The sequence below is a fragment of the Patella vulgata genome, chromosome 2, assembly GCF_932274485.2.
Source record: "Patella vulgata chromosome 2, xgPatVulg1.2, whole genome shotgun sequence".
In the NCBI taxonomy this organism is placed as follows: Eukaryota; Metazoa; Mollusca; class Gastropoda; family Patellidae; genus Patella; species Patella vulgata.
Genome location: NC_065880.2, coordinates 48934208 through 48960662, shown reverse-complemented (window position 1 = coordinate 48960662; position 26455 = coordinate 48934208). Strand labels below are relative to the sequence as shown.

At 33.2% G+C, this 26455-nt stretch overlaps 1 protein-coding gene across 2 annotated transcripts in view; it reads left to right on the top strand.

Annotated features, from left to right (window-relative positions):
- Window positions 1-26243, top strand: part of LOC126811586 (inhibitor of Bruton tyrosine kinase) — a 128415-nt gene extending 102172 nt beyond the window's left edge. For both annotated transcript variants that reach the window (XM_050537284.2, XM_050537283.2), the window contains 23 exons: window positions 1392-1519; window positions 1866-1976; window positions 2426-2511; window positions 2618-2705; window positions 2847-2964; window positions 3428-3599; window positions 3934-4063; window positions 10692-10896; window positions 11092-11260; window positions 11654-11759; window positions 13095-13501; window positions 13839-13928; window positions 14689-14809; window positions 16318-16414; window positions 16532-16633; window positions 16904-17021; window positions 17388-17448; window positions 20141-20425; window positions 22054-22259; window positions 22533-22667; window positions 23101-23280; window positions 24219-24420; window positions 24856-26243. In XM_050537284.2, the coding sequence (XP_050393241.1) occupies window positions 1392-1519; window positions 1866-1976; window positions 2426-2511; window positions 2618-2705; window positions 2847-2964; window positions 3428-3599; window positions 3934-4063; window positions 10692-10896; window positions 11092-11260; window positions 11654-11759; window positions 13095-13501; window positions 13839-13928; window positions 14689-14809; window positions 16318-16414; window positions 16532-16633; window positions 16904-17021; window positions 17388-17448; window positions 20141-20425; window positions 22054-22259; window positions 22533-22667; window positions 23101-23280; window positions 24219-24420; window positions 24856-25005 (3467 nt within the window). In that variant the 3' untranslated portion in view covers window positions 25006-26243. The remainder of the gene's footprint in view (window positions 1-1391; window positions 1520-1865; window positions 1977-2425; window positions 2512-2617; window positions 2706-2846; window positions 2965-3427; window positions 3600-3933; window positions 4064-10691; window positions 10897-11091; window positions 11261-11653; window positions 11760-13094; window positions 13502-13838; window positions 13929-14688; window positions 14810-16317; window positions 16415-16531; window positions 16634-16903; window positions 17022-17387; window positions 17449-20140; window positions 20426-22053; window positions 22260-22532; window positions 22668-23100; window positions 23281-24218; window positions 24421-24855) is intronic.
- Window positions 26244-26455: the final 212 nt, after the last annotated feature.

Below are 26455 nucleotides of genomic sequence, written 5' to 3'. Positions count from 1 at the left end.
ATCAATCTGAGTACATATACATTCGAATAAACTGTGAGAAATTTAATAATTTAGTGAAAATGGAAAAAAGTTAAGCCATTTTATTGGTTGAGAGATTTTGATCACAATAATGTTGATTCTAATGGTATTAGAGTAATTAAGATTAGATTATGGTTCATTACATCAATGCCTTGACTAAGTTTGATTATGATTATTTTCTGCTCCTGTTAATAAGCAGAGCAATGGGTACTTTGTTTGCTTATTCCTTTATAAAAAGTTAAATGTGCAAGTAATTAAAGGAGCTAAACCTGTAACTCAATATTTTCAATTATATTCGAAATTAAAAACACAAATTAGAATAATTCAATATTGGTCCATTTCAATCAATATTGATGTAATTATCTTGCCGGGAAAATATGGGATCCTGAACATTTTATAATCAGTACACAAGTTGTGTATTCTATGGTTTAGGATGCCATTTGTAATGATCAAAGAAAAACATATTCTACTACTAGACAATATGGACATAGTATTATGAAGAATGGACTAAACCGGCATGAACGACTGTCGTTCAATTTGAACTGTTCAAGTCTCACAGATTTCACCGAAAATAATTGATTAGAAATTACAATTTTTTTATTTTTTTTTTAAACTGAATATGAATCAATTTATTTACATTCATTTTTATACACCGACATGGAAATGTGATCATATATTGCCGTTGCCTCTGTCCATCCGTTGGTCCGTCTGTTGTCCACAATTTTTTGTGAACACACTACAGACAGCATTTATCATTTGATTGTTTTGAATTGATATATGTTGTTTACATCAGTGAGATGAAGAAGTCTATTTAATTTCAGTAATTTCCATTGATTTCTTCGGGAGTTATGGCCCTTGTTTCACTTTGTTGAACCTTGTGAATGCTCTTAACGACAAAAGTTATCAGCCGATCTCTATCCAATTTATATGCATGAAACACAGAGGCCTGTTGGATTTCAGCAATTTCAGTTAATTACTTCTAGAGTTATAGCCCTTGTTTTACTTTTTTTTAAACCTTGTGAACGTTCAAATGACAAAAGTTGTCATCCGATGTGTATGAAATTTATATGCAGTATTTAAATTAGTAAGACAAAAACCTTGTGAACCCTCAAACGATGAAAATTATAATCTGATCTGTATGAAATTGTCTTGTAAATGCCCCTTATTAGCTGCTGTGGGCGTATGTTTTGTTTGTTGTCTGGCAACCGATCTTACATTAACATGCTTTTAGACCCATTTTCGTCTAATTGAAGGGGATTTAAGCAATTTGTTGGTCAATACTTTGGAACACTGTTTCTAATTCTGTGGGAGTGTTAAAACTTTGTGTATAGTTTCATTACATCGGTTCATCAATGTTGTATTATTTCTTTCAGAACCAAATGAAGTATATACTTGGGGAGATAATTCTAATTACAACTTGGGACACTCTAGTGCAGAAGATAAAAGAATGATACCAGAACGAGTTGGCATGTTTAAAAGAGTTTCAGGATATGTTATACAGGTTTGTAGAAATTATTTTGCAAAGGTCAAAGGCTGTCCAGAAGTTCAAATCATCTATATTAGTCTAGATTCATTATCTGGCAGTCAGTTTAAATGCCATAAAGTGATAGGATTTGGAGAACTACAACTAACACATGATGAGTTCTATTCAAAACTCTTTTAAAAGAATGTCTACATATTGAAACACTAATGAAATATTGAGCTTATTCAGACTATTTAAAAAAATATTCTATTTCTTGAAAAGAGCAGTACAGCTGTTTTTGAGATTATTTAACAAAATTATTTAACATGTTAATTGTCTTACTTCAATTCATTAGATCTAATATATTATTTGTATTATTTTTCAGGTAGTAATGTGTAAGTTTCATACAGTATTTTTAACACAGATAGGTCAAGTTTATAGTTGTGGACATGGTCATGGTGGTCGACTAGGACATGGAGATCAACAAACATCTGTGGTAGGTTGATAATGTATTCAACATAATTTCTTCAACGTAAGTGTTTTCAATGAAAATGAGGTCATTATTCAGATGATGAATTTGTGTGATTTTTGCACAAAGCATTATTGAATAATTTCCAGAAGTAATATTTTGAATTTGTTCTCCCAATGTGCCATCTTGATTATTAAGTTGACCTGTTTGTTTTAATAAAAAAAAAAAATCAGAATGCTTATGATCATTGACTTAATTTAAGAACATTGAATTTTAATACAGAAAGATGCAAATCTCATAAAACAAAACGAAAATAAAAATTGATTAAATCAATTTTTTCATTTTTCACTTGGATAAAGAGATCTTGTTATTTTTCATCCAAATTAGATAGATCTTAATCTTTGATGATAATTTATTCTTTAATGCATATTAAAGACCTATTATGCCAACATTTCTACATGATTTTGTTTGTACAGGTACCTAGATTGGTGGATACACTGAAAAGAGAAACATGTTTGCAAGTAGCAGCAGCTAGAGATCATACTCTGTTCTTTATGGAAAAGTAAGACAGTACTTTTTTATATATACAGAACAAATAATATCAACATATTTCTTATATATCACTGCAATATTTGACTGACTTTTATTTTATTCATTTATTTGTATAGGGGAACTGTATATGGTTGTGGTTCTAATGAAAGTCATCAGTTGGCTTTACCTGTTCCAGCACCTGACAGAACTTTTGTTCCTAAATTGGTAAATATTTTAATTATTTAATCTTGATAATTAATCAATATGTACTATGTTCAGTTTTTACTTTGTAATAGTTTTTTAAAGTTTCTCTTTTTTTGGACACAATTCTTTTAATTAATAGTGTGCTGTATATTTTATTTTTAGATGAATCCCGATGCGTTTAAGGGCTATCATATTATAGGTGTATGTGCAGGACGATATCATTCTGTTGTTTATTGCTCAGATGCTGTTTTTACCTTTGGCTTAAATGCTGGACAATTAGGTATTTCACCATTATATATTGTAGAAATTGACAAGTCAACATATCATTTTGTATATGGACTTCTCTTTGGAAAAGAGATTGATTTTGTGACAATAAAATTTGATATTATTTAATTGTAAGTTAAATGAAGAAAACAATCATTATTTGGTGTAGATATTCTACTTAATCAATATACATTAAAGATGCATTATGTAAGATTTAGATAAAGTGCTGGCAGCTCTCACTATAATAGTTTAAAAACAGGTAATGGAAAATGATTGTATTGAAAATTAATTTATTCTGAACGAAGTTATGAATGTTTGAAGTTTTGATAAGAAATGGCCTAAAAAGTACCTTTGCTGCACAATAATAAACAAAGTCTTGATTTTCCGCCTTTATTGAGCTCATATGCATCATATTAACCTAATTTTTTAAAAAAAAGATTTAAATTATTATTGATTAATATTGTGATTATATATTGTAGGTCATGCCAGAGGTGACAAGTATCAGATACAACCTAGAATGATCTCTGGGTTAAATGATCCAGAAATAAGAATAAGTTTGGTAGAATGTTCTGATTCAGCTACTGTCTGTCTGACTACACTAGGAAATGTGTATATATGTAACAGATATATATGTAGGAAAATAGGATCAAGGTAAATTTTATTTATTTTGTAAATTGTATAATATTTTGTAATTTGATATTATTATGCAAATTTGATATATTACATAAGGTATAAGTGTGCATTCTTAGGATTCGTAAAGGTCTTACAGTTCTTGAACACTAACAACCACAAACACTATACACATTTCCAATCAACCAAACACTGCAGATTCAATCATCAAGATTAGAGGATCCACAAAAAAGACTATTCACTAGTTGAATTGAAATGTAATGTTGACAAACAGTTTGAAATCAGATGCCTCACTGTCATTGTAAAAATATATCTACTTAAAGATGTAGTGGTAGTGTTTATATATCTATTGTAGATGGTTGGATATTACAAAAATGTCCGTTTCTGGTGGCTCAGTAGATCATTTAGTTATAACAGATCAAGATTTATTAAAACAGAAGGGAGGAGCAGAATTAATGGTTGTCTTACTTAGTAAACAAGGACGGGTAGGTTTTATCATACATATATAAGTATAAGTAGGGGTTTCAGGTCAAAGTTTTAAATGACAGAAAAAAAACATTAAGAATATTTTGTGAAAATATACATAATATGCTATCCAAAAAATTTTATTTCATCAAAATATTCTAATTAGATCCAAAGTTATGGAATTGTAAAATCTGAGATCGACGTCAATAATGTAATCAAAATGCTCTATAGCAGTCAATGTGTGCCATGGCACCAAAATAAGTGCTGTTCAGTCATATCTGAGTGATGCCATAAGCGGTATTTTCCCTTCAGAATTGCTAGTACCAATTTTAAAACTGAAATCGGCACACTATAGTCAGCTAAGATTTATTAAAATCGTAATAATTTGAATGATAATATTTCAAATATTTATAATCTAGATGATACCATATATTTAGTTGCAATTTAGCAAATTTCAATCAGCAAAACAGATAAATTTCGTATTCTGTAATTGTCCTATCTCGGGGTATCACGCACCATAATAATCACAAAAATGTTATCTATTGTTTGATTTGCTTTATGTTGAAATCCCCCGAAAACTAAGGTGTGGATTCACCAATGAAGTGGGTCGTAGCAATGGAAAATCCCTAGCCGCATGACGTCAGAGCGGTATTTTCCCGCAAGTGTCTCCTGTACATAAACGGTAATTTTGCTTACATTTCGACAATTTTTGAGCCTGAATCTTCGCAGATATTGAGATTGATATTAAACTATTACAATCAAGCCTTGAAATAACTGCTAAGCTTCAGCCTGACATCATGTCAGGCTGAACTGATTTTCGGCCGGACATTTCAGATTTTCAGCCTGACAAATACTTAATAAAGTATATTAAACCAAAAAACTGTTTAAATTTACTATGTTTATATATATAATTATACATACATTTGTTAATAAAATAAATTGATGACTCACAACCTGGAGTTTTAAGTTTTTATATGTATATGCAATACAACTTAATAGTTCATATAATAATGTCAATCTCTTTGGTGGGGCTGGGGACTAAATCCTAAAAACTCTGATTAAGATTCAAATTTAAATAAAGAATAGACATCTTGAGTTGTCGTAAATGGTTCAGAATCTGCCAAGTAATTTTTGATCCACTTTTCTACGGTTCTTGTTTGTAATTTTCGAACTGGTGAAGGCGACGGCCCCCGTTTAGAAGTGTCTTTATGAGAGACATTAGACACAGTACCAGTCTTTGAATTTTCTGGAACGGTCCCACTAGCCGGGATATCTGTGTCCGAGGGTTGGGAAAATTAAGAAGTTATTTTACTCGACATGTTTTCACGGCTCTTCTATTTACATTCACATCGGAAGTGTCCAACAAAGTGAGATATTTTCGTATAAAAATCTGTCCCTAATTACATCCATAGTCAACTTGAACATTTTCTTGTAAACTAATTTAAAATATTATTACTTTTATTACTAATAATTTATATAATTACTTGTCATGTTAGGTGTGATTTAGAGCTAATCATATACGAAAGTAACGCAAAGCTAGCTACGAGACTCGAATAACCATTGTAAAAGAGCCGATTCTCAATATTATTCATTATTTTATCTTTACGCGGCCGAGAGAGATACATGTATAAATAGTAATATTTTTACTATGACTCGGGTCGTTGATATGACCAGCGTAAAAGAGCCGATTCTAAAAATTATTGAAGATTTTATCTGCACGCGGCTGAGATATAAAAAGTAACATTTTCACTATGACTCGGGTCATTGATATTTTTGGGCCTGGATTTTCGAGTCTAATATTAATTAGCAATCGACTCAAATATTTTTGGTTTAATGTTTTACAAAAACACCGTCGGACAATTATGTCCGGACGAAAGGCAATTTGGCCTGTCAAAAGGGGTCAATTCGCCCGGACATTGTCCGTGTCCAGCCGCTTATTTCAGCGCTTGATTACAATACCATTGCTAGTAATACATATAAATAAAATAGTAATTCAGAATCGTAGATTGAAGTGGGCTATATTTCAGCCGCTGGCTGTCAGATTTCACGTTAATGTCACGTGACCTGAAACCCCTAATAAGGTTTTGTTGTTCGGATGCTGAACTACAACCAAAATTTACCAGGTTCCAATTTGAGGTCAACTGGAGAAGAACTATCCAGATTTTACAAGCCTTTTACTAAGTTGTCAGGGGTGGGGGTCTGCTGGGGTGACAAGGAAAGAATGACACAAAAAATGTATAAATTGTCGTCCCTTTAAAGTTGGTAGTTCATCAGGATTTTCTGACGTGGCTTTGCTTTGTCAGTGGTGCAGGACCGAGGCCCTGACAAGCACAGCTGTCTAGTCATTCAGATGGTACTAAAAACCTGAGGTCCCGTGTACACATTGGCATACACGTAAAAGATCCCTAGATAGATGGAATTCGATATAAGAGTAGGCGATAGTGCTGCTGTCCGGGCAAAATTTCCCTCATAGCACACAGTATGGCGTATGCCTGTCTTCATTAGCCCAATTGGAGCAGAACGGTAGGACGTTAAACCCCATTTCATTTCATTTAAAGTTTGAATCAGAAGAAAAGTATTCACTATTCAGATATGTCACTGTGCATTGTACATACAAAAGTTTACTGTATATTAGTCTCAGTCTGACGTAAGTATAGTGTTGGCGAGATGTTGAACCACATTCAATTCTAATAAAAGTACATGTATCTTTATTGTTGATATAGTTTTGATCTGTGAGACAATCTATCAAAAACCCATAATAATTTATGAATGATATTTTAAAGACTTTTTCCGTTTTCCTTTTACCTTATTTTGTATAACACAGATTGTCAGTAAATAACAATACATTTGATACAAAAATGAAATATCTAAACAAAAGTCAAAAACTTCAAGGATGTAAATGCCAATCCGTTATCAGAGTAGCCAACTGTATCTTGTTTTCCTGTAGTCATTGTACGGCGCCTTTCTTTCTGCATGTGGATTTGACTTCATTACTCTGAAATAAACCGTAAAAATGAAATACGAAAAATATACCAATATACGTTAGAATTAACAGTACAGATAAATTTTGTTTGTAACCATCTAAATCAAGTAACAGATTGAGAAGGGTCGTCTAACTATCTTTGTGTATTAATAATAATATGACAAGTGTAGTATCATTAATATCTGTCATTAATCAATCCGACTAAATTTGCACAGACATCGGGTCATAAATTAATTTACACCTCAATGTGGGATTAGGTACGCTGATTAGGTAATTATTAATTTTAACGCCTACCAGATCAAAGACATCACTCTAGGTGGAACGTGTGTGCGTAATACCCCACGAACGAACGAAAAAAATTATGGGGGAACTTTTATACAAACATTTCCTCACCTCACCACAACTAATTGTTGAATCGTACACACATTAATGGTATAGAATAATTAAGTTTTACTCATCAGTTGTTTATAATTATTATTTACCCAATAATCAGTTAGTTTTATTCACCAATGTTTTTGTAATAAAGTAGCCTCATATTATTTGTTGATTGGCGTTTAGACAACATTTTATTGACTTGATATGAAATCTGAATATAAATTAATCGATGGATAAGATTAAAGGAGCAAGGTCGCTAATATTTGGGACCTAGAAATTGACACAAATGGGTCGCAACGCATACAATAATGTAATATGAATGTATATAAATTGATTTACATTCAATCGTTTCTGTTTTACTGTAATTTCTAATCAGTTAGGTTCGGCGACATACGCCAGTATTCTCAATCGAATTTCAATCTCTAGCTTCTGGTTATTCCAGTCTATGCTGATAGTATTTATTGGGCATGCTCTCCAGATAAGAATATAGCGTTTGACATGACTTGTGGAATATGCCTAGCCTCGTTTTTCAAGTCCTTTATTACACATAGCGCCGAAACACATTATGGTACACGATTCGTGTACCAATTGTAAAATGTTTATTTTGTCTTAAATATTGGATATCAAAAGTCCATCTTTTCCCAGTAAGATCACAACATCAATGTAGATTTAAACCGACAAATAAATCGTGTTTTCAATGTCGAAGATTTTGGATGATATTGAGTTAGAGACTTAGCTACTTTAAGTTATAATGTCTAACATCGTTTAACTTTTTTATAAAAACGGTATTTTATAATTACATTGACAGTTTAATCACTCACCAAATGGCATCAGCAACTTCATGTATGACCAGGTGTATTGATATTCATGTCCAGGAATCCCATGGAATTTTCGCGCCAAAATTTAACCATAGTTACTACGCCTGTAGTATACATGGAACCGTACATGGTAATAAGATTCCCAGCGTTGATTGGCTGAGAAATGAGAACGATCTATTGTTATGCATAGTCATTGAAAAATTCCATATTCGCTGTGAATTTCAAATGGAGTTACAATAAAAGTTGTTCTTTGTGTATAGAAATGGTTATTATTATTATATATAACTAATAATGAATATATCAACAAGTGACTGGCACCATTTGTATTTCTGTACTAATAGAGAATAGTTTGGGATATCTAGTATTACTGGGTTATCCAAATTACCGTTAAATGTGCTAATTGGTTCGTCTTCATTTGCCACGTGGCCTATTTAAACAAAGGCAGCTTAAATGGATCTACGGCATGATATGGCATTTTAAATTCACTCTAAAATATTCCAATCACAAATGTCTAATCTGTAACAATGCAAGACAATAATTTGGTGATTATGATTAGGCCAGGCATACATGTATGTTCATTGGAACATCAATAAACACTTGTCAACTGGTTGTGTGTATAGACAGTGATATATTATACAGACAGTGATATATTGCATAGATAATGTATATATACTATTCAAAAAAAGTAGGGGATATTTGATTTTGGGGGCATAATACTAAAATATGCAAATGACTACGAAAAAAGTCACTATAGAACCTAACAGAAGAAACATTTCCAGTTACATGTGACGCCCAAACGCACCAATAGCTACCGCATGGAATGCAGGTGATGCTTGGGATCATCATGGGGGGTCCAACCCAAGATTTGCACGACTCTGACTTTGAATGTTACAGTCATTGTGGCATTGAATTCCAGGGTGGAAACATCAGTTTAATTGTTTTAGTGACCAGAAAACAAATTTTAATATGCGTCGGCTTACCCAAAATGAAAGGTTACGTGCCCTTGGCATGCTACAGATCGGCACAACACAGGCGGTTGTGGCGCGGACGATGAATGTTTCTCAGTCTGTCATAAGCAGGCTATGGTCCAGATACCGTGATACACAGTCTGTACAGGACAGACCACGCTCAGGTCGACCAAGGGCGGCAACTCAAGCCCAGGATCGATTTATCCGTACCTTGGCCTTGAGAAATCGTGTCATCACAGCAAATCAGATCAGCGCTCGTCTTCAAACAGACACTGGTGTGAGAGTGAGTGGCCAGACGATTCGGAATCGACTGCATAGGGGTCACCTTCGCGCCCGACGTCCTCGCGTGATCCCTTGTTTGAGAGATCATCACATTCAAGCAAGACGTCGTTGGTGTAGGGATCATCAACACTGGGATAATCGACGCTGGAGCAATGTGATGTTTTCAGATGAGTCAAGGTTCACTGTTGATTTTTTGGACAGATGTAGGAGGGTGTGGCGTCGTCGAAACGAGCGCTTCCAAGACGTTAACGTCATCAGACATGATCGATTTGGGGGTGGTTCTGTTATGGTGTGGGGAGGCATCACTGTTGCTGGAAGAACGGCTTTACATGTTGTTGCAGGGCGTGTTACAGGCCAGTACTACCGGGACAACATGTTGGCAGTCCATGTTGTGCCGTTCGCACGACGTCATGGCCGCCGTTTCATCTTTCAGGATGAAAACGCAAGATGTCACAGGGCCAGGATCGTTACAGGTTACCTCCAACAACAGAACATCACCACATTACCTTGGCCAGCACTGAGTCCCGACCTCTCCCCCATCGAGCATGTCTGGGACATGCTTGGACAGAGGTTACGTCAACGCCAACAACGTCCTGCCAATGTCCAAGAACTTGCTGCTGCGTTGCAACAGGAATGGGACAATCTGGACGAAAATGACCTTAGACGTCTCATTAGGAGTATGCCACGTCGGATCAATGCTTGTTTGGCAAACAGAGGAGGATTTACCCGTTACTGACTTGGTTGTGATGCTGTGGTAACTTTGCTGTTTTACCCCGGGTATCATTTTACCCTTATAATGGTCAGTCTGTGCCTTACTTAGTCTAACGATCATTTGGAATAAATCGATGAATGTGAACTTCATTTCATTTTGTCATTTGTTTCTTCGTCAGTTTCATTAGGTGACTTTAATAACACTTAAAAATCAAATATCCCCTACTTTTTTTGAATAGTATACTATGTGTAGTCCCTGTGACGTCACCAGCCAATCAACCGGATTAAGGTCGTAATTGAAAAATTGAAAAGCGTTTTGGGGGGTCGGATACTTAAACGTTAATAGCTGAATTAATCAGATTGGTGTGAACTTGCCGTAAAGTGGATATAGTAACCAATGGCTATACGTACCGAAAGGTTTTCTCATCCATCTTATGTGCCCTTTAAATAGAACAAATAATATGCTAAACATTGTGACTGTAAGGATGTTTATACTGTCATGTAATTGAAGGTATTATTATGGAGAGAGAAAAGTCATCGATTTAAGAGATGTAATTGGGCTATAAGAAGAGAAGTTAATATAAAAGATGTTGCTATAAATAGAAATAATATAGCTCTAGTCACAGATAAAGGAGAAGGCTTTATTGGTAATTGGTTACCAAGTAAAGAAACATCTAAGAAAAAATCACAATCGACATTACCAAAGTCAAGAGAAGGTATTTGGAATGATTTCTGACAATTACTGATAGTTATGCTCATTGATTTATAAGACCTTGTTAACCGTTAAAGAAAATAATTTTAATGGATATTTCGTGTTCTGCATATTGAAATGAGGACTTCAATTTCTCTCAGAGTTAATCTATTGTAGACTTGCTATGAAAGATTTGATGCATATATTGTTGTATTATTAGTCACCGGTAGCCATGAGTTTCCACAAGTACGTTTATTGGATCTGTTGTTAAAAGATGAGGTGGAGGATGTTCAGTTAGAGAGGATACCAAATATACATAGAGCTACCAATATATTCTCAGATCCTAAAGGCAGAAACTTTGCAGCATTACAAGTCTTGCCAAATGGATGGTAAGTCAATTCCCTATAAAATCTTTGACTGGGATATAAATATCTTTAACCCTTTGATTACTAGAATCAAAAATTGCAAATGACATTTAAATAATGAATCTTCTTTAGTATGGCGTCATAACATCTTGATATATATTTAAGTTATGTACCAAATATTTTATGTTATGTGTTTGAATACTGAAAGAGCTGTTTTAAATGTATTTCAATTTTGGAAGAATAAGTCACAAAAAACAATCCATCTTCAATGAAAATCATTTGCCAAATTGTGTGCAATTCGGTTACATAATGGGTTAAAATAAAGGGTCAACGCATAAAAAAGTATTTATTAATAATTTAATTCAAAATGAATAGACATGTTTAACATCAAATGCATGTTGTTTTATTTTTTGTTAGTTTAACAGAGATACCATATGTTAGAGAAGCTAGTATAAGAGAAGATATGAATAGACTATTACAAGAAGTAGATGATACAGATGTTATACATGATATTATTATACAGGTATTTATTATATACTAATGTTACAAGCAGAAAATCTTATTGAATAATGAACCTTGCACAACGCTAGTAAATCATTTACCATATAACCAAGGGTGGTAACAAGTTGCGGGACCTCAAGTCCTAGTCACATCCCAAGTCGCTGCACCTCGATTCGGAGTTGAGTCCCAAGTCGCCACCCAAGTTTTCACAAATCCCAAGTCCCGTTTGAGTCGCCAGTTCATCAAATGAGTAAGCAATTCATGATAAATTAGGCAAGTTAGAGTTATGTCCCTTCACCGCATCTCGCATCCATAGCCCTTTCAAATCGCAGTAAATATTTCCAGTCGAATTGCAAATCAGGTCTTTGATGCGACTTAAGTGAAACTCAAGTCCGAGTCGCATATTACAGAGCACTACTTATTTGCTATGGACTTTCATAAAGCACTGATCATCATTTGTCTATTTGGAATCCATTGCAGACTACAATATTGTGAAAGTTGATTCTCTAAAAATAATATCAGTCCATTAATGGTTCAATTCTGTTTAGTATTTAATTTACAAAAATAGAATGAATTGAATCTGTAGACTACATCCTCAGTATCCCCAGTGTTCTCATTCCGTTCTACTCCACTATACCCTGGGTTAATTCATGGGGTTTCCAGGATTTCAAATTATCTGCCCTGGCCTTGATTGTAGCTAAAGTCTACGAACAAATCAGAAAACAATTTACAAACCAGTCGATTCGCCTTTGTTTTTATAAGGGTAGATAACCATATTTATGTCCATTTACTGAATGATTTATGTAAATAATGTATATATTTCTGATTCATTTATATTTAATTGAATTACCAAAATCTGTAGTATGTTTTGCTGATTTCAAATATGTATAACATCTATATGTTATGGCTTGGTGTATATATAAATGTTGTGGTGTAATTGTCGAGATATTTGGAGATATTTATTTATGGTGGGTCACCTTACAATAGCAGATAACTTGAAAAGTGTCTGCTCCCCCATTGATTAACCCAGGGGTTAGTGGAGTAGAATGGAATGAAACCACTGGGGATATCAAGGATGACAAGACTAGTGTTCAATGAAATCTTTATGTACTCTCTTTAATCCAATCACTGATATTTTGGATTTCTTTTCTTAATTAATTAATCAATAATCAATTTGTGTCAATGTTAGAATGGATTAAGCCATGACAATTTAGATATGGTCCTAAAATGCACGATTGGGATCATAACATTAAAAGGTTCTGAGTTTAAAATATTTCAGTGTATGCTGTATAAATCAATGTATTAACTATTGAATTATCTTTTATTGTTAAATTTGTTCTCATATTTTTTGAAACAGAGTGGTAATCGCAAGTGGGCAGCTCATAAATTCATATTGGCATCAAGAAGTACTAAATTACATAAGATGATAATGAATGATCTATCATCAACTAACGAAGATAAACCAGTGATAAATCTAAAAGATATTAATCCACTGTTAATAGATGAAATATTGAAATATATCTATACAGATATGTGTACTGCTTTAACCATTGATGCTAAATTTCAACTACAAGAAAACTGTGATAATAAAGATGAGGACATTAATCCTAAGATAGAATACATGACTAAAACACAGAGGAAGAAATATTATAAACGTTTAGATAGAGAAAACAGTAAAAAACAAGAAGAAGATGAGCCAAAGACAGCTTTATGTTTATTGAGAGAAGTGGCGGAAGATTTAGGCATCGATACATTAGTTGACAGGTATGAAAATTATTTAGCTTAAAAATATTTTACTTCTTAATTCAATTGGTAAAAGTAATATTAGAATGTTTTGACCTAAAACAAGATTTCCAAAGCATCGACAATAAATCTTTTTGTCTTAAATATTTAAATATTGCACATTATTGCAAGGTTCTTCAAATCTAGATCTTATTCAAAAGATTTTTGAAGCAAATTCAATACTTTAAGCAATATATATAATAAAAGAACATGATATTCATTTATCTAACCATAAACCACAGATTCTGTGTTCGTTGAAATTTTGTTTATTATTTTGTATGTCTTTTAAATATAATGATTTATTTACCATATATTACAGACTTGACAGTGTAAAGTGTGTAAATGGTATTATTTGTTCTAACGGCAGACAATTGGTAAAGCCAAACTTAAAATTCAATAGGACGAACATGTAAGTGAATCTTGACATGATATATAAAAGGACCCGTTACATAAAGTATTCTCTCAGCTGTCAAGTAAAATGTCTATTTTAATTGGGTGTGTTTGAATGTTGTGTGCTTGAAACGTCAGAACTCAAAATTCTTTTCATGTTTTGCTTACCATAGGTTGGCAAGAGATTTTTTTAAAAAAGTGTTTTAATTAATCTACCCAGAAAAACATAAACAAGTACGATGGTAATGCATGGACCAGGAACCCAGCTTGACGTCATGACTGCCATCTTGGAATCTATATCTCTTGATCAATGTGTAATTGTCAAAGGAACAATCATACCAAGTTTCATGTTGATCGTAATTGAATTGGCAGAGCCATTGTCTTTTTTTCAAAGAGCTTCGCCCCCAGTAGAACAGAATATCGTGATATAAAACAGTTTTATTTATTTGACATCAGCAGGACTAAAAATATCAATTATTCATTTATCCTGTTGGTAAATATTGATCTGGTTATAAATCGGAATATGAATTGTATCATAGCACCTGAATCACAATACTTATCATATCGTGACTTCAGTGGCAATGCCCAGCACTGCTTGTTATAGTAAATGCCTTCTTTTACAGCATGAAATTAAACTGACTAAGTTAATTTCTTAATCAGTAAATTTTATTGCCATCTGTCATGCTTTGAAAATATAAATAATGACTCGTAAAGACTTGTGTCTCAAATTAAATTCTTGCACTGATCCTGTTATAATAGTTGAATTTGATTATTTTCAGTCCTGAACTATATGATGTTTGTATACGAGCTGATGATAATGTCAGTATAAAGTGTCATAAATGTATTTTGGTTGCTAGATTAGAATATTTTCATAGTATGTTGGCTACTGGCTGGATTGAGGTATGTGAACTGCAAACACCATAGTTTATTAACCACATCTTTCACTTCAAATTTTGCCAGGCTGTCAATTTGTTTACCTCTGATAATACGTTAATTTTTAACATTATGACAAATTTTTAACATTTTGGTCCATTGCCTTTCGAAGAAAGCAGGGACTATTAAAATGGGTTTGTTCGTCTGTACGTCACACTTTTTGGGACACAATAACTTTCCTTAGTGTTTATTAGGTGAATTTCTTGACCTAGAGTTCGATCATGCACATTTTCCACTATAGCTAAGCAGAGATAAGCAATTTGATTGGTTGAGACTTTGGAACATGATAACTTCAGTTCTAATTGGTTGAGAGTAATGAAACTCTGAGTATAGATTCATTATGTCGATACATTGACTAAGTTAGATGATGAGAATTTTCTGCTTCGTCTAAGTAGCGATAAGCAATATGATTGGTCAAGACTTTTGAACATAACAACTTCACTTTTAATTGAGATATATATGTTTATTAGGTGAATGTCTTGACTGAGTTCAATGATTAATATTTCCCACTAAAGCTAAGCAGAACTAAGCGATTTCATTGGTCTATGCTTTAGGACAAGATAACTTTGATTCTAACTGGAGAGTGATGAAACTTAGTGTATAGTTTCACTACCAGGTACTTCAAAACCTGATTGTGAACATTTTACGCTTAGACTAAGCATAGATAATCAGTTTGATTTGAAAAAGATAAATGTGCAATTAATTAATATTTGTCATATGTTTATTTTGGGATTTCGGTGGGGGACAGCAGCCTCACTGTTGGCTTGTTAACATATATTTTTAAGTGTTTTTACACATAAAAACTATGAATTTAACTGTTTTTATTGCATTTTAAGATTAAATTCTTTGAAATTCGGGGATCACGGTGGCTAAGTGGGTAAGGCGCTGGCTCGCTAGTCTGGAGGTCGGGTGTTCGATCCCTGCATTGGCCGAGAAAGTTCATCCCGATTTTCCGGCGTGATTCCCCCTTGTCAGTGATGCAGGACGGAGGGCCTGACAAGGACAGCTGTCTAGTCATTCGGATGAGACGAAAAACCGAGGTCCCGTGTACACATTGGCGTGCACGTAAAAGATCCCTTGACAGTTGGAATTCGATATAAGAGTAGGCCGTAGTGCCGCTGTCCGGGCAAAATTTCCCTCATAGCACACTGTATGGCGTATGCCCGTCTTCATTAGCCCAGTTAGGAGCAAAACAGTAGGACGTTAAACCCCATTTCATTTCATTTCATTTCTTTGAAATTCTAATTTTATGGCCTGTAAAATAGGTAAGTTCTCCAGCCAGTCAAGTTCACTGCCAGTCAGTTAAGACAACTATAACTGAAACGAGAGATCTGGACCTAACTCGTGTACATGCCATAATTTATTTTGAAGATTTTAAAATTTCCATCTGTGTTAAGATCCCATAAACTTTAGGAGTAAATAGCTCTCTGAGTTATAATGGTTTAAGTTGTTGAGGTAATTATTTTATATTATAGACGTCTGATGCTAGTGGTTTATCATTACCTATACCTGGTAAAGTATTACAAGTACTTATAGATTATATATACACAGATGATGCTGCTTTTATGGCAGGTAAGTGATAATGACCATCATCATCTTATTTACTACTGTTCTTGAAAGGCTAGCTGCTTTTATTGTACATAATGAAAACAATACAAAAGAATTAAATGGATGTTTGTTTATTTACAGATTGTTTAAATGTAGAGTTATTGTGTAATATTCTAGTATTAGCTGATAAACTATTAATAGAAAGATTGAAAGAATTAAGTGAAGTGGCTATAGTTAATTCATGTAAGTATATAATAATGGTGCTCTGATAAACCACGGGTTCCAAGTTAGCCATATTTCATTAATAAAATTGTTTCTATGCTTTTATTTCTTATTCCAATATATGAATATGTACACCATACTGATGAAGTGGTGTAGACACATTAATTTGCATTACAACACAATAAAATAAAAGCATGAAAAATAAATGTAATTTGCAAAAGTTTTCTAGATTCCACCATTAATGAATGCACAATAATAAATTCTTAAAGATGACCCTTTTCTTTGTTACAGTAAATTTCTGGAATGTAGCTGATTTATTAAAGTTTTCTCTCATCTACAATGCACATCAACTATATTTATCTTGCCAACAATTTATATGTTTAAATCTACCTGTATTTCTCGAGTCAAAGTAAGTATTTATACATCCGTATAGAAATTAAATGAAATGGGGTTTAACCTCCTACTTTTCTACTCCATCTGGGCTAATGCCCGAATGGTTAGCGCATGTGCAATGTATCATAAGGTCTGTCATCGAGTCAAGTGGCGTGGATTCGATTCCCCGGTTGTAAGTGACGAGTGCTTAAAAACCCCTACGCGTAAGCAAATTATTGAAATAAAATTGAACCATATGTTATCCTGAAATGACTGGGTTTTTTCGCAAGTGGACACCAAACCCCATTTCTCTCTCTCTTCCCCTTTCAACATATACAGGTTGCCAGACATTTAATCCTTTAGTTATGGCTATAGTTGATGAATAACAATGTTTATATTGTAGATTATTAAACAGTTTAGATGATGATATTATTGATAAACTAACAACATACTATAGGCAACTGGTAAGTCAACACATTCACAATAGTTAGTTAATTTTTAAAACAAATGATGTTAATTCATTCATCTGTTTGATACCAGCTCTGATAGGATTAACTTACATGTCTCATGTCTAAACCAAATGTCCGGTTGATATACAATCATGTTTTTTGTATGATTGTTAAAGATCTATTTAAAAAAATCTTCTACATACCATATTTTTTTGTTTATAAGTCGATACTTTTTCTGCCAAAGTCTTATACTCTACTTCAATTATGTATGGATGAAGTTAAAAAAAAAAAAATTGTCAGTAACCGTCACTTTACACTGCCATCGTCTGCTATATAATAGCACTTGTGCACAACAAAGTCAAAGCATATTCGTCATTGTTCGAACTATCGTTATCATCTAAAACACAACTACTTACACTATTCCAATTGTAATTTAAAAAGAATTACCCCCATTCAAAGAAAGCAGGGGACTATTAAAATGGGTTCGTCCGTCCGTCTATCTGTCCGTCCGTCTGTCTGTCCGTCACACTTTTTGGGACACAATAACTCACTTTCTAATTGAGCTAGAATCTTCAAACTTGGTGTAGGTGTTTATTAGGTTGATGCCTTGATGGAGTTCGAAGATGAGCATTTTCGGCTTAGGGTAAGCAGAGATAAGCAATTTGATTGGTTGATGCTTTGGGACACGATAACTTTAGTTCTAATTAAGTGAGAGTGATGAAACTTGGTGTATAGTTTCATTACATCAATACCTTGACTAAGTTCGATAATGAGCATTTTCTGCTCAGGGTAAGCAGAGCGATAAGCAATTTAATTGGTCGAGACCTTGGAACACAATAACTCTTCCTGCTAATTGAACTAGGGGGGGTTGGATGGCTGAATGGTTAGCGTGCGCGCGCTGTATCATAAAGTCTGTCATTGAGTCGACTGGCGTGGTTTCGAATCCCCGGTTGTACGTGACAAGGAGTAGGGTCGCCTGTCCAACGTCGTGGGTTTTCTCCGGGTCCTCCGGTTTCCTCCCACAGCTAAAGACCCCTACGCACAAGCGAATTATATATATAACATTAAACCATATGTTAGTCCCGAAATGACCTAGTTTGTGTGGAGTGGACATTAAACCCCATTTCTCTCTCTTTCTAATTGAACTAGAATGTTCAAACTTGGTGTAGGTGTTTATTAGGTTAATGCCTTGATGGAATTCGAAGATGAGCATTTCCTGCTTAGGGTAAGCAGAGATAAGCAATTTGATTGGTTGATGCTTTTGGACAGATAACTTTAGTTCTAATTACCTTGACTAAGTTTGATAATGAACATTTTCTGCACAGGGTAAGCAGAGCGATAAGCAATTTGGTTGGTCGAGACTTTGGAACACAATACATCATTCTAATTGAGTTAGAATGTTCACACTTGGCATAGGCATTCATTAGGTGAATGCCTTGATGGAGTTCTATGATGAACATTGTCTGCTTACGGTAAGCAGAAATAAGTAATCTGATTGGTTGAGGCTTTGAGGCACGATAACTTTGGTTATAATGAAGTGAGAGCGATGGAACTCCGAATATAGATTCATTATATCATTACCTTGACTAATTTCGATGGTGAGAATTTTCTGCTTAGGCTAATGAGCGATAAGCAATTTGATTGGTCAAGACTTTGGAACATAACAACTCTGCTTTTAATTGAGGTAGAATGTTTAGACTTGATGTAGATGTTCATTAGGTGAATGTCTTGACTGAGTTCAATGATTAACATTTTGTGCTGAAGCTTAAGCAGAGCTAATCAATTTCATTGGTCAATACTTTGGGACATGATAGTCTGGATTCTATCTGATAGAGAGTGATGAAACTTAGTGTATAGTATGATTGCTTGATACTTAAAAAAAATAAATAAATGTGCGATTAATTAATGTGTGTCATCTATTTATTTTGGGATTTTGGCGGGGGACATCAGCCTCACTGTTGGCTTGTTTTATTCTATTTTTAGTAATGTTAAGCATATTATTATTACCATGTACGATTAGAAATATTATTGTCTAGTATTTATCAGTTATATTGAAATAAAATCTGTTTCAAATAAATCACGAACAAAATTTGGATTATTATTCAAGTTAGTCCTACATTTAGCAAATAATTATTTTATATTTTCCGTAATTAATATTATGGGCCTAGTATTAGACTAGAATAAAACCCCTGTATCTCGATAAAAGATTGCTACCGTGGAGTTAAAAAACCTTCATCTTATACACTGCATCGACTTATTTATGGATGAAGGCCTGAAAAACAGTAGTACATAACGATTCGACTTAGACTCCACATTGACTTATACCCCTTAAAATATGGTAAAAACTCCTGTACCTCAATAAAGGATTGTTATCGTGGAGTTAAAAAACATTCGTCTTATACACAGCTTCGACTTATTTATGGTTGAAGGTCCGAAAAACAGTAAAATATAGTGATTCGACTTATACTCCATATTGAGTTATACCCCTTAAAATTTAGTAAATGTACCTGAAGGTCAATTTTTTTTTCTAAATTAGGTTTATGCAGTTGTATTAAATAAAGTATAACAATGTAATTACAATTCTTAATAGAGAATCATATACTGAAGTGTATGAGATTATATAGAATGTGGCATGACTGCTCTTCTTATTTAACATTGTTAGATATTTAATTTGTCAAAGATATTAATGAATATTGATTGATTACAGATACCTAGTATGAGTAAAAGAATGATTACACCATACAGCGAGGGACCAACAAGAGAATATCTATCATATTTAGCCAATAATTATTGTGAAGATCAAAAAGCTGTATTGTGTGATGTAGTGCCAAGAAAGAGTAAAGAGAGAAATCGTAGTAAAAGTGAGAGTGATCCGCCAGTAAAGAAGGCTGTTAATAAAAAACGTAAAGAAAGACAGTTATCTGTGTGTTCTGATATGAGTAATAAATCTGAAGATGGTGATAATATGATGCCAGATATTGTTGAAGATACAGTATGTTATTTTATAAAGCTTGTACAATTGGAATAAGCTATGCATGCTGGATGACTGCATAACAAAATTCAGATATAACAAACAATACAAGAACATGGCAAAGATAAATTAAATAGATTTATATTAAAATAACAGTGCATTATTTGCATTATTTGCATTTTTATACGCCTACTTGGAAATGTGGACGTATATTGCCGTCGCCCCCGTCCGTCCGTCGTCCACAATTTCTTGTGAACGCTCTTAACTCCAAAAGTTATCATCCGATTATTATAAAACTGATATATGTTGTTTACATTAGCGAGATGAAGAAGCCTATTTAATTTCAATAATTTCTGTTTATTACGTCTGGCCCATGTTTCACTTTGTTGAACCTTGTGAACACTCTAACGTCAAAAGTTATCTGCTGATCTGTATGAAATTTATATGCATTGTTTAGATTAGTGAAACTATTGAATTTTCAGCAATTTACAATAATTACTTCTAGAGTTAAGGTTATCATCCAATCGATGTGAAAATTATATGCATTATTTAAATTAGTGAAACGAAAAAGTCTATTGACTTTCAGTAATTTCCGTTAATTACTTTTAGAGTTATGGCCCTTGTTTCACTTTGTTGCACCTTGTGAACGCTCAAAAGTTATCTGCTGATCTGTATGAAATTTATATGCGTCATTTAAATTAGTAAAAAGAAGAATCCTATTGAATTTCAGCAATTTCCGTTAATGTATGAAATTTATATGCATCATTTAGATTGGTGGAACCATGAAGCCTATTGAATTTCAGCAATTTACAATATTTACTTCTAGAGTTATGGCGGGGTTGGATGGCCGAATAGTTAGCATGTGCGCGCTATATCATAAGGCCTGTCATTGAGTCAACTGGCGTCGTTCTAATCCCTGGTTGTACATGACAAGGAGTAGGGTCGCCTGTCTAACCTCGTGGGTTTTCTCTGGGTCCTCCGGTTTCCTCCCACTGCTAAAGACCCCTACGCGCAAGTAAATTATTATTGAAATAAAATTAAACCATATGTTAGTCCCGAAATGACCTAGTTTGTGTCGAGTGGACGTTAAACCCCATTTCTCTCTCTCTCTAGACTTATGACCCTTGTTACACTTTGTTTAACCTTCATAATGCCTGATTGATGAACGTTATCATCCGATATGTATGGCCCTTGTTTTACTTTGTCAACCTTTTGAATGTTCAAATGACAAAAGTTATCCAATCTGTATGATATTTATAAAACGTAAAAGCATGTCAAATATCAAAATTTTCTGTAAATTACTTCTAGAGTTAAGGCCCTTGTTTCAGTTTGTAGAACCTTGTGAACCTTGAACAACAAAAATTATAATCTGATCTGTATGAAATTGTCTTGTAAATGCCCCCAATTACCTACAAAAGAATAAAATGTGTCAACCCTTGTTGACTGCTCGGACGATTTGTATGTTTCGTGGCCTGGCAACCTGTCTTTCGCTACTATATATCAAAATTTCTCACAGATTAATATATGCTAATATTAGTAAGAGATCTCGTCTTAAAATTAATTTAATTTACAACTACCTTTAAAAACCAAGGAACAACCATGTAGATCAACAATTATGCATAATTTCTTTCTTTTTTCTTTTTTTTAAGAATAATTCAGCTACTGCTTCAGAAAGTTTACCTATATGTATACCTACTACAATAGATGTTGATGTATACGCCAGTCCATCTGATACAGAACCTACATCACCTAGAGATTTATTTAGTCCACAAACTCATCCAAACAGTGGTATGAGTTTACGTGATATTATGAAAGCAGAAGAAAAAAGTAACAAGCCAAACAAGAAGAATGCAAGGTGAGAAAAATAAAAAATATTTTTATAAGTCCTCAATTGCCTTGTGATGTGATAGAGGCTTAAGGTTTTGACGGATTCTTTTCAAATTGGGTGTGAAGCATTTGGGTCATGAGAGGATGATTCCTATTGATTTTCAGCATTCCACGACTTTCCGTATTGAGTTTCGGAAAACCTTCTAAATGTGGTAGAGGCTACAGTTGTTAGCATGATATAAGTATGTTTTTATTATTGCATGCTTAAAGTACACCAGAATGAATGTTTTTTTTTATTCAGTGCTACTCCAGGGAAGAGCAAAATATCCTGGAAGGAGGCTAAAAAACTGCAGAACCAGAAAGAAGCTGAAGAGAAAAAACAGAAAGCTGCAGAAAAAAAAGCAAAAGAAAAACCTAAAGAAGTTATTTGTCCATGGTAAGAATATCTACTTAATATATAAGTATATAGATATTATCAAATAAATAAACAAAGGTTATCAAATAAATAAACAAAGGTAGGCACTATTATTGATGCGTGTACTATATGACACGTTTACAGAATTTATAAGGGAGATTTGAGGCAGGGAATTTTCAATTGACAATAACGATCTTTGTCGTAAATAATGTTTGTCAAATTTACCAATGTATCAGCGATGCATTGCAAGTAGATCTATGTTTGCTCCTAATGCATCAATGCATAAAATATTACTTGATTGATATCAACACTAACAAGTAAATGGCTATTACATCAACATTACATTAAACCTCTCTCTCAGAAATAATGACCCTTTAATATAATAAAGTGGGTAGTACAATCCTTATTTGTATAATTATTTATGCAGGTTATGACATTTTGTTATGCATTTAAGGGCAAGTTCTAGCAGTAAAGTTGTGAAATCTTTCCGTGATTTGATGGTAGCGGATGAGAGTGAAAAACCAGTTGTTAAAAGACTGCCGAGAACCAGTATAAGTGAGATGGATATCTCCAATGAGGAATGTACAGACACACTGTCTCTTAGCAAATCCCCACAAGACTTGAGTCTTTCTAGGTATGACTAATTTATCATACACCACAGAAAATATACATCTCAAATGATTAGTAGAACAATATCATGAATTTTTAGAATTTTATCATATTTAGGAGATAAACACCTCCTGTTTCGCATTTAGAGGGGTGTTATTGTCCAATAGACATGTCCTGAGATCATTAGGACCCAAGAAGCGTTAGCGTCGCAGGTCCTAATGTAAAATCTCAGGACATGTCTATTGGACAATAACACCCCTCTAAATGTGAAACAGAAGGTGTTTATCGACATTGTAACATGCTATTTTTTAGAATTTTAAAAGAACTTATTTTATTGTGTAAACTTCAAAATTCGTCTCACTGCAAATCGCTTTTAGTGACGTAAAAACCAAAGAAATCAATTTTGACGTAATGAAAACGTCGTGACATAGCGGGGGAACTGGCTGCTTATGTTAGATTTGGCTCGCTTATCTTCTGGTTGCTATAGTAGCCGTATGAGTATAGACGCACAAAAAAAACCTAAAATTCTTTTTGAAACAAAATTCAGGTTTTTGTATATTTTGTTGTTTGTAGCTGTTACCTGACAAAGGGGTTGGCATTTAAAGTTCATCTTCGGACATATCTCCAAATATTTTATCTAATGTACCGAGATCAAAATTGATTGTCTCCATTGTGGTTATCGCCATTAAAGTAGTATGCATAATATTAATACGCAGTGATTTTACTAATTTAGAGGGGTGTTATTGTCCAATAGACAGTGTCTAATCGACCAATCAAAATGCAAGATTCACCCTTAAGCATGTTACAATCTCTCTTAGATACTTCATAGGGGCGCTCACAGACAGCTAAATTTCTGATTATGTTGTTTGAAAATTATGAATGTCTTTATAATATAAAATACATGTAGTTCTAAGAAATCAGTTCCATATCTCTGATGAAATGTATTCTTTTATTTCTTCAAAGTTGGATGAGTTTTCCTGTAAGACCAAAACCTAAAACCGAGAGTCCACCTGAAGAAAAACCTCCAGTAAATCCATGGCAGACATTGCCTAAACTTCAAAGCCCACCATTCACAGATCACAGTTTTACCGATATACTTAAAGATGAAAGACATAAAAAAGTTGTGTTTGAAAAAATTAAGAAGAAACCCTTCAAACTTGTACAGGTATGTAATTGATACAATAAACTTATGCCAATTAAAATATCAGCCAACAGACATTGCACATTTTGTCAATAAGAAATATGGTATTAATTATAAATAGAGTTTTTAACATTAAAACGTCTTTGCTTGACAACCGATACAATGAGTTATATATTTGTTCATCAGGAATTCCCATAAACATTTTGCTTCCTATATCTAAGGGAAAAAAATAATTTAAGGACTGAAAGTAACTTGTTTACTTTTAATTCCAATTTTTGTAAGTTTTGAATTATTAAATAAACAACTAAATACGGAATGGAATTGGTTTGACCGGAGTGATTGCTTGTTGTTCTGAAGTTTTCTGGCTAACATTGGTACCATGTTACTCTAACATGGTTTGGTTTTTTTTTTTGTTGATGTGAATTATCTATGAGATGATCATGATGAATGTAATTTCAGATTGAGGACAGTGCGATACAAGAACTACTACAACATTATAAAGCATATGATAATTATGATGAGTTTATAACAGTAGAACGTGTACAACGTGAAACAGCTACTCCAATGTGGATTAAAGAAAAGAAAAAATCTGGAGCCAGTATATGGTGATCATAAAGAACAGGGATACATACTTACCATGTATCTATATTACAGCAATTTATTTTATACATTCAAATCTACATTGAATTTGTATCAAAAAACTATGTTATTCTTTGCTAAATTAAGGGGGGAAAAATATGAAAAAGAAAATTGAGACCCCCCCATCTATTATATTACTTTTGGTAGTAGACTTACAAGTTAATGATTGTTGTATAACTAATATAAATGTCAAGGTAAATGGTGCTATATTTGTTATGTTTTCTTGTTTTTTTTATTACATGGGGTCTGGTCACGGGTCATCACACACAATGCAAATATTCCATATAAAACATCTTAATTAATCCTTATATGACTTGGTTTTTACTGAGTGATCGTGATAACTTATATTTCATTTTGTTCTCCCTTTGTTGAAATTATTTCTATTACACAGTATATATTTATTTACATATTATTATCTACCTGTATGGTATGTATTCAGTCTAAAACTACAACACAATAAACACACATTATTTTATGATGTTCTCTAACATATCTTTTATGTACATTGTGATTATTGTATATAGTCTTTTTCAATGTCTTCAGGAATATATATACCATCTATATATATTTCATAATTGTAACATATTCTTCAGAGGATTGTTTCTCAAAAAGCAAATTTATTGAATTTAGTGCTTATTCTATTAAGACATACAGTAGTTATCAGTGGTTTGACCACAGAAAGAATGGCCATGGCATGTTAGAATTTTAATTAACAGGCATCATGATTTGTGTAAATTTATGTTCAGTATATTTTAATTTTATTTGAATAATGATCATGTATAAAGGTAAATGTATATTATTTTGAGAATATCTAAATGTAAATATTATATGTTAATACATTTATTTTGTCTACTTCATTGAATTTAAGCTGATTAATTGTATTATTTATAATATAGTATGGTTTTATGTGTGGTTTAATGGTTGATACTGTACAAGGATGTTAGTCCGAGTGTTGTTTCAATATATTGTGCAATGTCTTGCTCTAGACCATTAAACAACTTAAAATACAGACACTATCCTGCGCTTGTATTTCTATGAAATTATCAAGCAAATCCAATATTTCAATATTGTACGCATCTGTATTTTAAATGTATATAAATCTAAATGTCCTATGAAAGAATTAGTTATTTTCCCAAAAAGAAAATAAAAATTTGCTGGGATTGTAATAATTGTTAATGACATAATATAAATAAATTTATTTTGTTATAGATTATAATGTTATTATATTTCTGATGGTAATTGGGGTGATGATTTTGTGAAATCTGTCCTGCGTGCAAGCAATTTATTGAAATAAAAATTGAACCATATGTTAGTCCCGAAATGACCTAGTTTGTGTCGAGTGGATGTTAAACCCCATTTCTCTCTATATATAAGGTGCTCAAAGGAGTAGTATGATAACAAATGGTGTTCTGAGTGAAAG